Source organism: Dromiciops gliroides, chromosome 1, assembly GCF_019393635.1.
Source record: "Dromiciops gliroides isolate mDroGli1 chromosome 1, mDroGli1.pri, whole genome shotgun sequence".
Lineage (NCBI taxonomy): Eukaryota > Metazoa > Chordata > Mammalia > Microbiotheria > Microbiotheriidae > Dromiciops > Dromiciops gliroides.
The window spans coordinates 6,473,346-6,487,183 of record NC_057861.1 but is presented as its reverse complement, the minus strand read 5'-3'; the positions used below and the strand labels follow the sequence as shown (position 1 = coordinate 6,487,183).

Here is a 13,838-nt window from a genome sequence, read left to right as displayed (position 1 = left end):
TCAACGAGTCATCATTTCGGATGTCAAGACAACCATGTTGGTACCCCAACCCTGGAACAGCCTTTATTCTGTGCCAAGGATCCCATTTCCCAGAGTCCTTCATGGAGTTCAAAGGAATCCCAGGGTCGCAGAGCAGCAGGATGAGACCTCAATGGCCACTGAATCCCACAGGAGCCTGAGCAGAAATCCTCTGCAAAGCATCCCCAACCATCCCCTTGAAGACCAAGGGTAGAAGGAAGACCTCACCGATGGGAAGTTCCTCATTCCAGGAAGATGAAATCTGTGGCCTAAAACTTCTTCCACATTTATGGCTTTGTCCTTTGGGGTCAAGCAGGACCAATCTTTCATGATAACTCTTCATACGCTTGAAGAGAGAGTCCATGTTCTCCCTAAGATTTCTCACATCGAGATTCAATGTCCCCTATTCCATCAGCCGGTCCTGCCATGGCCTGAGCCAGGCCCTTTGTCATCCTAGTCACCTTTCTCCGGACACTCGTCAGCTCGGTGCTATCCTGAGCACTTCCTACGGCCCCAGAGGCCACTTGTGGCCTGATCCGGGCAAAGGACAGCGGGCCATCATCTTCCTCATTCTGGATGCCATATTTCTACTAGCGTAGTGTAAGACTGCGTCATGGCTGATGCTAGTGGGAGCCTCTGCAGGTTATGAGAGCCCTCCAGTATCCATCCTGACCAAATACTACACAGCCCGAAACACAGAGCTTTTGTTCTGGGTGGCTTTGCCCAGCAACCCTTGGGCAACAGACCAGACATCACTAAATCATGGGCAGCTGCTGCCTCCCTCTGGTTGAACACTGGATTTGGGGTCTGAGAATCCCAAGTCTGTTATTTACTCCTGCTATGACTTACTTCCTGGGCCTTGGTTTCCCCATCCGTTAAATGGAAGGGCTGGACTACATCGGGGTTCTCTCTGCCATGGGCCTCTCTGGCAGTCTGGTGAACTCTCTGGACCCGTCCTAGAATAATGGTTTTAAATGCATAAAATACAATACATAGGACAACAAGGGACACCATTCACGGTGAAATAATCTACATACACTCGCCAAGGACCTCTCTGGCCCTGAAGATCCCTGGCTCTGCAGGAATCCAGGCCGGGCCCCAGCTCCAGGCCATGGTGTACAGCCAGAGGAGGGACCCTGAGTCCTGGCTCCTCCAGCCCATGAACTCTAGACTCAGTGTGGGGAAGGAAAGGGCAAGGACCAGCAGGGCAGAGCCCCGGCCCCGCAAACACAGGGTCGACAAACTGTTCCGAGAGTCTCCCTGCGGTCTGGAGCTATCAAAGCTGAAAGCCGCACCGGCCCTCGGGACGCCCTCTTTTCTGGGTCCCTCTTACTCTAGTGCCGTTCTCATCCATCCTCTCCTGTGCCTAGCTGGTGTACCCATAATCCTTTGCGTGCCGTCTGCCCCACTCGACTGGGAGCTCCTTGAGCTTTTTTCTTTTTTCTTTTGCCTTTCTTTGTATCCCTAGCACTTGGCATGATGCCTGGCACATTGAAGGTGCTTCATAAATGATATGACTGTGATGGAAAAGTCTTGGACTCCCAAGCTCGACAGCTGAGTCGGGCAAATGGCTTCCTCCCAGACCTGTCGGCTCCTCTGTCAAGTGGGGTCAGTAACCCTTGCCTGCCCAGAGGTGTTGTGAGGCAAGCGCTCGGCAAGGTTGGCCCTTGCTGAGCACAGTTTAGGGTTAGAGCGTGGCTTCTCCTCTGGCAGAAAAAATGTGAGCCTTCCTGCTGAACACAGGCTCAGTCTAGGAAGGGCAGCAAACGGCTGACAATGTGATCAATGGGTAGAACAGGGGCAACAATGGTTCCGCAGTCTTGAGTCCTGCTTGGAGCATGACATCGTCCAGCTGTGGGCACAACATTTTAGGAAGGACACGGACAAGCTGGAGCTAACTTAGAGGAGGGTGGCTGGGATGGGAAGGGGCCCGGAGACCAGGCCATGAGAAGGCCACTTGAGAGAGCAGGCCTTTCTCTGCTCTCTCCTATGGAATTCTCTCCTCCAAGATTCTTAACCTCGAGAAGTGTGTGTGTGTCTGGGGGGAGGGGAGGAAGTGGACATGTTGTCTTCACGTGCTTGAAGGTTCCATTGTCCCCGTGGGTCCAGAGAACCAGGACCAACGGCACAAGGTTCTGGGGAGGCCAGTTTCAGCTCAATGTGAGAGACTGGCCAACAGTGGGGGATGAGCTGCCTCGCCTGTCCCTGGAAGGGTCCCCTCCTGCGTGCTCTCCTGAGCCTTGGTCCCCAGAAGCAGGGGAGGCTGCGCTGCTCTCTTCTTCTGTGGCTCTGACTAAACCCCAATGCTTCCTTCCCCTTGCAGAGTCGGATGGCTGAGAGCCTGCGTCTCTTTGACTCCATCTGCAACAACAACTGGTTCATCAGCACCTCTCTCATCCTCTTCCTGAACAAGAAAGACCTGCTGGCCGAGAAGATCCGGCGCATCCCGCTCACCGTCTGCTTCCCCGAGTACAAGGGCCAGAACACCTACGAGGAGGTGGCGGTCTACATCCAGCGCCAGTTCGAGGACTTGAATCGCAACAAGGAGACCAAGGAGATCTACTCGCATTTCACATGCGCCACCGACACCAGTAACATCCAGTTTGTCTTTGATGCGGTCACGGATGTCATTATCCAGAACAATCTCAAGTACATCGGCCTCTGCTAAGAATGCCTGGGGATGGATGCATCTGTTTGCCTGTGGTGAAACCAATGGAGACGAGCCCACCGCCACCCCGAGGGGCAGCCCTTGAAGGCCAAAGGAGAAAATGTGGGGGGCGAGGTGGAGGACACCTCCTGCTATTCTCCTCCCCCCACATCTTTTGCAAAAGTACATATATATATTCAGATACATAGAGCGATCTAGATAGGTAGGTAGCTAGCTAGCTAGACATATACATATATAAACACATCTGCAAAGTTCCCCAAAGAGGGCTTTTGGAGGGATCTGAAGGGTGTTCACCATAGTCACTGAATGCTCCAGCCATCCATTTCATCGGGCTTTCTGGAGAGCAGCTCCATCCTGTGCAGCAGACAAGCGTTCACCCGGCCTTGGGGCCGTCTCACCACCTCAGAGAAGAGGCATCGTGGGCCCACTTGGTACTCGGTTTCCAGGAGAAAGGCAAAGCATTCCTCAAGGCCTCTGGGATAAGACAGGCAAGCAAGCGAGGGCACCCGGGTGAGCAGGGGCTCTGGGGGTACACACAGGCTAGACATGGCGGCTTCTGCTTTGCCCAGGGCTCAGCCCGGGTGCCCTCCACAACCTTCAGGAGCCAATGGCATAGCCCTAGCCTAAGGTTCCCAACCTGACTGGTCACCCTCTTGGAGCTCTTCACAAAAGCTTCAAAAGACGTGCATCCGATGAGCCAAGCGGGCCAAAAAAGGGACCAGCAATCCTTGGATCAGCCAGGACTTTTCTACATCCAGATGTGGGCTTTCTTCTTTGACTTTCTGAAGGAGGGTGGGGAGGGCAAACCTTGTGCTGTTTTACAGATGAGGGGGAAAATTACAGAAAATCCAAAAAAAGCAAATGAGTGTTCATTTTAAAATGTGGACTGCAAAAAGAAATCGCACGATAGTTTTTTGGCTTTTGTGTGTGTGTGTATGTGTGTACGTGTGTGTGCGCGCGCGCGTGTGTTTTTCTCAGAGGATTGTTTGTGTGTTTGGCTTGCTGAGTATAAAAACAGCCACTGGATAGCTTTGGATCCTCAAAGGAAGTTCTGGGAAACGTGGTCCGACCATACCAGCCTCCTCGGGCTCCTGACATTATGGGTGTAGAATATAAGCCCCTACAAAAGTCCATTTGTTCCTGCCAAGGCTTTTGGTTCTGTTTTTCTTTTTTAAAACAGTGTATCTGATGAAGGTTAATGTGGGAGCACTGTGAACAATAACTAAGTGTTTTGGTGTGTAAAAGAGCCAATTCTTGGCTCTTCGGTTCCATTAGGGATGGGCTCCCCAACATCATCTCATCATCACAGGTTGACACTGAGCAGCCCCAATTCTTGTGAAGGCCCAGAGAGTCTGGGTGCCTGACGGAAGATGAGAGTATACCATGGGGACTCTACCAAGAAACACACCCTCCCATCATCCCATCCTTCCTCCCACCACAGCCCCACCACAAAAGCCTGTTTTCAGACTTGTCTGGGAAGAAATGGGTGGTACAAATGCATGTCCAGCCATGGCTGAAGTGGCCAGCCCAGTGAAAATCTTCATTCTCCTTTTGTTCCCTCCCACGTGGTCCAGGATGAGGGTGAGGATTCAGACAAGGGCTTTCAGAAAAGTGGGAGGGAGGGAAGAGATCCAATCCGAGTCAGAAGTTGTCCACCTTAAGAAAATAAAATCATCCAAATGATGCTGGTTGTTTGGTTGGTTTGTACTCTGTGGCCGCGTGCAGCAGCATGGTGGGTGCAGGTCTGGAGAGCTGGGGACCTAAGACCTTCCCCTGGGGCCTGGTGTGCCCACCCACAAACAGTGGGGTTGTCCAGGTTCCAAAGGGAAGGCCAGTTCTAGCCATCTACGTATTGGGGACCGAGCCAGAAGGAAAGGGAGTCTGGCACTCACACTGTGGCCTTTCTGGAATGCCGCCCCATCTCTCAAAAGCGGCTGGCGTGAGAGTCGGTGGTCTAAGTTGCCTCCAGTAAATTAGAACACCGAGAAGAGGCACCTTTTCTCCCTAGTGAGCCCTTGTTTCCCAAACTGTTTCTCTCTCTGAAAGAAGACAGTGACCCAGAAAGCACCTCATTCTCGGAGGAGTGACAGTTTCCACTCAGGAGGCCGCCCCCCACTTCCCTAGCAGGCGAGCTGCCTGCTGACGGTGTGCTGTGGAGGAGGCGTGAATCTCACCGGCCCACTCCTCACCAGCTCACACGGGCTGGCGCGGTTGTGCACGCAAATGAGCAGCAAAGTTTCCCCCAAAGAATTTTAATTAAAAGAAAGAACAAAAATTCTTCCATTTCTCTGGGGCAACGCAAGCGTGAGGAAATCGTACTGATGCAATCTGGACACAAGCATAGCGAGCTGGTCCCAGTTAGCCATGGCGGCCGCGGTTGCCATGCTAGCTACGTGAAGGAGGCGGTGCCAGCCTCCTTCGGCCCCAGCTCAGCGCCACCTCCTCCGAGCAGCCTTCTCTGGTTCATCCTGTAGCCCCGGCCTTTAGCCTTTGCCTTACACACCTCGGTCCGCGCATCCCTTTGCAGATGACATAGCTCCCTCCCAGTCTGTCCCTTAGACAGCCTGCTCCAGCACTGAGAGGAGGCCCTTGAAGTGCAAGCTGAAGGTTTCCTGCCCTTTCCCCACTGGGAGGCAATGTACAAGAAGAAGTTGGGGGAGGGGGGATTACAGTCCTGCTATTATTTACCTCTGTGACCTTGGGCAAGTCACTCTCTAGGCCTTAGTTTCCTCCTCTGGAAAATGAAAAGATTGGATTGGATGATCAACGAGACCCCGTCCAGTCCCAAATCTGTGACTCCATAAGTATTCCTCAGATGGAGGCAAACTAAAACTGGCCTGGCCTTCTGTCCCGTTCTATTCAGCCTTTATAAAGCAGCTACTAAGCAAACAGCACAGGTCTGGAGCTTGGAGCAGGAGCAGTGCCCCATGGGAAGGTCCCCCAGCCTCACAGCTAATGAGAGCGGCACATACGGGCACGGCCTTTCCTCACAATACCCTGTGAGGTTGGGGTACACGAATGAGCGGCTCGCCTCCAATTCATAAATGAGGAAGCTATGACAAGGGGACACGCAGGAACTGAGCCTTGTTCGGACTCAAATCTCCTTGAGCGTTTTGTCGGGATCTCACATTCTACTTTGTTTCCTATTTATGGGCGTCCACGTTCTGTTCCTCCACTATCCACTAGAATGTAAGCCTCCTGAGGGCAGGAATTGGTCCATCTCTGACCCAAAGTGCCTCGCACTTAACAGATGTGTGTAGAACATGAGTTGCTTCCAAGTCCAAGGCCCTTCCCAGTACCCAACACAACTTCCCCTGCTTCCATTAGACATCCCTGGCCTGTTACTGGGAACCTCCCTTGAGAGCTGCCAATCAAAGGGCCTCTGTCCAGTGCCCCTGGACCCCTTCCCTGGCCAGCCGACCGCACTCACCCCGAGCTCCAGTGCTTGTGACCACGGTAGCTGTTTTACAAAATAGGAGTGACTTCAGATGTCTACACCTTTATGTGTCCCATAACTATTTCTGGTTCCTATTCATACGAGATTCCGGCAGGCAGACCTGGCATAAATTTTCACCCCATGAAATTTCAGAGAATGATAGCCAGTATTAGAAAGAGATCGATTCCTTAGCTACACAGCCCTCCTGGATGGGGGAGGGGGGTGGAGTTAGTGAACTCAGCCTCAAAGGACTTGAGCCAAATGACCAAGCCATGACCAATTCCCTCCCCTGCCCCCCTACAGAGAAGGGAGATACCTGGAGCAGCCCAGCAATAGGCAGCAACCCAGGAAGAAGGAAAGAACACTACTAGGGATGCTGGAGAGTCCTCCAGGTCTGCACTGAACTAGATTCCTTAAGGGGTCGCTTCCCACTCTGAGATCGTGTGAGGGGAGTCCTATGACCTGGTTCAAGTGGGGAACAAGTTCTGTAAAATTCCAAAGCTCAGCCAAAGGCCCTTCCATGCTAACATCCCTGCCCAGCATGGCCGGCGTGACTCCGTATGGTCTGCTCTTACGTGGGTACTCCAGCTATCCGGCCAGGTGCGCCACTCCCTGCTCCTGGACTGGGAGCTCCCTGAGGGCAGGGACAACAGCCGCTCTGTGTCTCACCAGCAGGTGAGGAGTCACTGCCCTCCCAAGCTGAGGTCCCAGGAGAGGCCATGCTGCTCTCTGGGAGCGTTAATGAGGGTCTCTAGGGAGGGGGAGGCTCCTGCTCCGCTGCCCTCAGACACCCTAAGCCTGGGGGGGGGACCTGGAGTCCCTCCATGGGCTCTGGAAGGAAAGCGCCCTGGCCTGAGGACTTTGGGACTGGCTTTGTGCTCTTCCTGCCAACCATGAAGGGAGCAGCCACCCCCTGACCACCACTATGTATGGTAGGAGGGGCACCGGAGACAACAGGCGCCAAAGACTCTGAATCTGACAAGGGCAATGCTGCCCAATGCTGCCAGGGCTGACGAAGACACAAAACCCCCCAGGCTTTCCGGGGACCTGAGTCAATGGGCCATTCCAGGTACCCTGAGCTGTCGGGGCCTGCACCATCATGTTGCACAAGCTGCTCTGCATGACCAAAAGATTCACTGCCTCGATGCCAAGCTTCTCCCCGGGGTTCTGCTGACCCTTCTCAGAGGCAGGGCATTGCAGTACAAAGAGCCTGCACTTGCAGTCTGAAGCCCTGGGTTCGAATGCTGCTGACTGCCATTTACTCTCTGGGTGACCTGAGGCAAGTCCTAGGCACTCTCTGGAGCTTGGATGATTTAAGAACCTCAGCAACTGTAAAATCTTAATCCTGTGCTCCATGCCAGGCCCTGGGCACAAAGTCTGGAGGCTCCCCAATGACGCTTGGGAACGAAGCTCCCAGGACTCACGTTTGGCCGCCATCTGGGCCTGCTTCCATCTGCCTTGACCCTCACACCTCGGCCAGACGTCGACTATTCGAGATCGTCAGCCTGCTTGCTGCTCCCCCAGTCTGGTCTCTGTGCCTCCGTGTACTCTCCGAGGCTGCCCCCTCTGCCCCCTCTGATGGGGTCAGCTCTTCTCTCAAGGTCTCCTTCTGGTGTCACTTCCTCGAGGGTCATCCTGGGCTTCCATTCCCTTCTCCTTGGTGGTATACTCATTGGTGCCCATCTGCCCTATTAGACTGTCGGCTCCTGGAGGGCAGGGATTGTGACATTTCTCCTCCAAGCCCAGGGCCCATCTGAACTGGAGATGAGTCTCTGTGCATTTGAATGGCCTGGCCTTCACACCACAAACTCAGCCCCTCACCGGCTCCCCTCTGAAGCTTGTTCCAAAAATCCCACAGCTCCTGAGAACCCCAGGCCTGATCCAGACCGTGCTGACATACCAGCACAAGTGAAAGCCACCGCGCTTCTCCTCCTGTCTCTGCGAGGCCTCAGATATGTCCTGGGACCTCTTGGCCTGTGCCCCCACCACCATATCCCATCCCCGCTCCTTGTCTGCTGGAACCTGCGGCAGGATGGCCTCACCGTCAACTGGAAACTGCTAGGGAAGGGCAGGGATGGCGCAATGGAACAGACACTGACCCTGGAGGCAGGAGCTACTAGCAAGCCACAAGTTCTCCACTGCATCACCTGTAAAATGAGGCCAACTACACCACAGCTCCCCACTGTACAGGGAGGACGACCTTCGGGCCACCACCCTGTCCCTGCCACGGCTGCTGCCTCAGCCCTGCCTCCTCCCTGCATTCTCCACCACCACCAGCTGCCACTGACAACTGTGGAAGGGTCCCAACGTCCTGCTTGGCCACTTTGTGCAATGGACTAGAAACACTGGCGGGAGCAGGAGCCACCCTGCTTCCTGCCACTGTACGCAGGCCACGGGGCCAAGGGTCCCCAGCCCCAAGGAGAGAGGAAGGACTCGTGCCCAGGCTTTTAGCCGCCTCTGGCACCCAACTAACCTACCAGGGGCCAGAAGCTGCCACTCACCAGGACCATGAAGGAGGAGTAGAATTCAGTGGCTGCCCAAGCCCCATGATGCCCTGGGGTGGGGCTTCTTCTGCCATTTCATCTTCAGGATGCCCATTATCATCAGCCCTGGCCCCAATCAAATGAGTTCCCTTATCCTATGTTCTCTGGGACAAATTCTTCTGCCCCGCCATCTCTCCTTATACTGCCATCCCTACCCAGCTCAGCCCTCCTGCCCAGCTGTCCCATGGACATTCTCCTCAGTGCTGAGGGCCTTCCTCTTGGGAAGCCACATCTCTGCCCCCAAACAGACCAGGAAGACTCCTCACCGCCACTTGCGCATCTTCACTGCGCCACAGCAATGGTACCCGCGCTGCCAGACATGTCCAGCCCACTCGTCTACTTTCTTAAGGATTTCCGTAGCTGACTCACCATCTTCCTTTCTGCCCCAGCCCCTGCCCTCCACCCTTGGGGACGGTGATGTACCTTAGAATACCTTGGTCTTCCAGTTTGTCAACCTCAACTTCCATGACCCACGTCACAGAACGGAAGATCTGGAAGCACCGCTGGGGGTCATTTGGTCCAGCCCGCTCCAAAACAAGGATCCTCTCCACCACACGTGCAGTGTGTGACCACCAAGCCTTTGCTGGAAGACTTACAGTGACTGCTGACTTCACGGCCTCCCTGGGCAGAGAATGGACTAAGTGCCAAGAAGTCTCTTTGTCACCTCCTCACACTGCTCCCAATTCATCCCTCTGAGGGCAAGCAGAATAGTCTAGTCCTTCTTAAAATGGCAGAAGGTTTCTCCTATGGCCTCCGGGGCTCTTCTCCAGGCAAAACATTCTTAGTGCTTTATCCTCCTGTATCATCATCTCAAATTCTTTCCTCATCCTGGTCACCTTTCCCTGGAGAGTCTCCAGTTTATCAATGTCCTTCCTTAACTTGGACCCTGCAAACTGAACACGATCCTCCAGTGTGGGCTAACCAGAACTGAGCCACCTAGACCCAAACTTCAGCAGGAGCCCCGTGCCTTCCCTAATCCTTGGCACTCTGCCTCTCCTGACCCATCCTTAGATGGTGTTCGTTCCTCAGCTTGTCCATCACACTCAACTCCAATCTCTCTGACCATTCATTCCTCAGGCCCCTCTTGCAGATTTTTACAGATCTCTTACCCCTGTAAACACGGGGTTCCCCCAAGACTCAATCCCAATTCCTTTTCTCTTCCCTCTCTACACGGCGCCCTCGGATCAGCACTGTGCCATTGGCTAAGTCACTGACCCTTCTGGGGCCTCCATCTCATTATCTGGAAAGTCACAGAATGTTAACGTTAGAAGGGACCTTACACTTCATCTAGACCAATCCCCCGTCTTGCCAATGAGGAAATGGACCCAGCTCGGTGAAGCAGCTTTGTCATGGCTACACGCTGAGATGCAGCTGGAACTCAGACTTTTTATTCTAAGGCCAAAACTTGTTCTCTTCAAACACCACAATGCGAGGGGTAAGGTATCCTTTCTCACTCCAAGCTCTGTGAGCAGCTCTAGGACCCTTTCTACAATCAGACGCGGCAATCTCTTATACTTGCTTCAGCATAAACACAATCCCTTTACAGGATTTATCTGAGTCTCACAGCAACCTGCTGAGAGTAGACAAGGTACCAGTAGGCCCCTTTTGCAGAGGAGAACCCTGAGGCCCAGAGAGGTCAGAGGCTTGCCCATGATCACAGAATGCTAAAACTGAACTCAGACCCTGGTCTTCTGATCCAATGCCCTTTCCAACAAGGCCGTCTCCTTTAAAGTCATCTTCCCCTTTTGCCTCTCATCAATATTGCCAGTGGGGCTAATAATGATACTTAGCCCCTTGCAGCCTCTCTTACTCTCTCTCCATCCCTTTGCCCCCTTCAGATGCCCTGGGTTTGAGTCCCAGATCAGCCCCTGACTCAACTGGCTGAATCACTTTAGTCCAGTCACTTAACTCCACTGGGCTTCCATGTTCTAACCAATCACCTCTGACGATCTGGCTTCCGACCTGAGTATTCCGCCAACACGGCTCCCTGCAAAGTTACTGGGGGTCTCCTAGTGGCCAAACCCAATGGCCTGTTCTCAGTCCTCGCCCTCCTTGACATCTCTGTAGCCTGTGACATGGTGAGCACTCTCTCCTCCTTGGTACTGTTTTTGTTCTCTCTCAGCTCTCCTCCCTCTCTGACGGCTCCTTCTCTGTCTCCTTTGCTGGATCCCCCTCCAGACCATTCCCTCCAACCAAAGGCACCCCTAAGGGCTCCTCCCTGGGCCCTCTTCTCCACTTCCTCTATACCACTTTACTGGGAAATCTTATAAGCTCCCAAAGATTTCATGACCATCTCTATAACTGATGATTCTCAAACCTTTCCTGCCCCAAACTCTCTGTTGACCTACAATCTCATATATTCAACTGCCTTTCATATACCTTGAAGTGAATGTCTAGTAGACTCATGTTTTAAACTTAAATGTCCACAACAGAACTCTCTAAACCGTCTTCCTTTTCTGCATTCCCTATTACTGAGGAGGGCCCCATCACCCTCCCAGCCCCCCAGGCTCACACCCTAGGAGTCATCCTGGACTCCTTACTACCTCTCACCCCCATAACCAAGCTGTGGCCAAGACCTGATGATTTCACCTTGGCAACATCTCTCCAATACGCCCTTTTCTCTTCTCTGACCTTGCCCCCAGCTCTGGTCTGCATCTCTCCACACCTGGACTATTGCAGTGGCTCCTGGTTGGGGAGAGGGGAGGGGGAGACCCACCCGCCTGTCTCCAGTCTCTCCCCACTCCAGATCATCTTCCGTTCAGCCACTAAAGTGGTTTTCCTAAAGCTCAGGTCTGATCACATCACCACCACCACCACCCGACCACTCCAGCCCAATTCACTTCAGTCGTTTCCAGGATTTAATACAAAATGCTCTGCTTGGCATTCAAAGCTCCCTCCTACCATTCCAGTCTCCTTAAACCTTCCTCCCCACATACTCGTCCTACTCTCCCATCCAGTGCCCCCCGGCCGACTGGCTGTTCCATGAACAAGACCCTCCATCTCTTGGCTCTGGGCATTCTCTCTGTCCATCCCCCATGCCCAGAAGCCTCTGCCTCCTCTGCTCTGACCACTGACCTCCCTGGCTTCCTTTAGGTCCCAACTAAAACCCCACCTTCTGCAGGAAGCCCTCGAGCCTTCCTGAGTTCCAGGGCCTTCCCTCAGTTAGTTATCTCCTATTTATCCTGTAGAGAGCTTGCTTCATCATGTCTATTTGCATATGGTCTCTCCCATTAGACTGTAAGCTCCCTAAGGGTGAGGGCTGTCTTTTGCCTCTTCTCTTCCCAGAACTTAGCACAATGCCTGGCCCATGTTAGTCATTTAAGTAAATGGTTACTGCTTGATTAATCAATCCCTGACTCCATCAAATCTAATGGCCCCCTATAACTTCCCTGCTCAGCGGGTCACGTTCTCCCCACGTGACCCCCGCCACCTTTCCAGCACTCGGCCTGGTGTCTGGTACATAACGGGCGAGATCTAGGCTAGGCCCTTGCCAGTTCTGACATTCCAGGATTCTCTAGAATCATCCTATGTTAGGAAACAAAGAGTGGCTCCCACCTCTGGTCTCGAGAGCTTGAGGGTTTGCCCTGAGTGAGAGCACAAGGATCTCCTGCAGGCTGTCTGGGGTCCCTGGCTGCTAGCTCTCACTGGTGGGACTAAAGCAGCCCCAGGGTGCTCATGAGCCACCCCTCGTGCCATCGCCAAGGAGGGTGCAGGGAGAGGCCTGCCAGGCCCCAACAGCTCTCCCCCAGACGATGCTCAAGGAGCACCATTCAGTGGCAGGCAGAGCAAGTGAGGGATGTCAGCAGGAGCCAGGCCAGAAATGGCTGTGTCTGAACATCCATTCTCTGCAAAGCTAGGCCTGAGGAAGCTGGTGGCAGTAGAATAAGAAATAGTGAGGCCTTGCCCTGGGGCTTACTGTAGGAGCAGCAGCTGGGTCCGGGGCACTGGGGCAGAGATATGAGGTTGCTGCTCTCCCGACCTTGGTGCTACCAAGGAGAAGCAGGGTGCCCAGGGAAAGGCTGGCTGCGTGGCAGCAGAGCCAGGCACTCTCTGCCCAAGTGAACCCCTTGCTGGCCGCCCCTCCCTCAGGGGCTATGGGTCCTGGCTTCTGCTCCAAATGTGGATCTCCCACCCGGGCACCTCAGCCCCAGGCCCGCCACCCCTAGCCTTGCACGATGCTCTGGCCCTGACCGGCCAGCCCCCCCCCCCCCTTGGCACAAACCGTGGAAGCGTCCACCAGCTTTAGAGCCCGGTGGCAGCTCCCAAGTCTGCTCTCCTTGAGCCTACCCCCCCCAGCCCTGATCTCATCTCCTACTTTAATGAGAAAAGCACCCCCGACACTCAGCTCCTTCTTGTGTCTTCCTCATCTACTTGACCTGAGCCACCCTCCTCTCCTTTTCCTCTAGTCTGGGAAAAAGAGGGAGCCCATCTTCTTGGCAAGGCCAACAAGAGGCACCCCGACTGGCCAACCCCCACTGCTCACTCTCACCCTCCAGAGTGAATCCACCACCAAATCTCGTTTTACCATTTCTGCCTTCCCATCTCTCTCTCTCCACCCAAACAGCCCCCTCCCAAACCCAGGCCTTCATCACCTCTCACCTGGACTAGCAAAGTCACCGGCGATGATCCCTGAGCACAGGCTTGACCATATCGGTCCTGAAGCTCCCTCCCACCTCTAGCATCACACAGGCCTCCATCTGCCACTGCAGGCTCTTCACACCAGGACCCATTCTTACCTGTCCCTTCTAGGGCCCAGGTACCCTGTGCTACCTCCCGGCTTTACGCAGGCAGTCTCCCCTACCCAGGAGATTCCCCCTTCTCACCTGTGCAGGCTTCTTCAGTCTCCGTGGCTCCCTGCCCTTGAATTTTTTAAAAAGCCTACCAGATGATGAGAAACCCATACGACCCCTTGGGCCCTGGGGTTTTCACATCCCCCTTGTGATAGCGATTCCAAACATTCTGCTCCAGTCCATAGAATGTCTACTGTCGGCAAAATGTCCTCTATTTCAGAGGGAAGCTGGGGCCCAGAAGCAGACAAGCACAGGAGACAGAGACAGAGTGAGAGCGAGAGAGTGAGAGTAAGAGAGAGAGAGTGAGAGAAAGAGTGAGAGAGAGTGAGAGAGAGAGAGCGCACACAAGAGTGTGAGCATGAGCGTGAGCACACATGGGGTGA

At 54.0% G+C, this 13,838-nt stretch overlaps 2 protein-coding genes across 2 annotated transcripts in view; one reads left to right on the top strand and one right to left on the bottom strand.

Annotated features, from left to right (window-relative positions):
* Positions 1-3,851, top strand: part of GNAZ (G protein subunit alpha z) — a 102,603-nt gene extending 98,752 nt beyond the window's left edge. The window contains exon 3 of the mRNA XM_043989484.1: positions 2,342-3,851. Coding sequence (XP_043845419.1) covers positions 2,342-2,686 — 345 coding nt within the window. The 3' untranslated portion in view covers positions 2,687-3,851. The remainder of the gene's footprint in view (positions 1-2,341) is intronic.
* Positions 1-13,838, bottom strand: part of RSPH14 (radial spoke head 14 homolog) — a 168,696-nt gene that overhangs the window by 130,409 nt on the left and 24,449 nt on the right. The window lies entirely within an intron of this gene.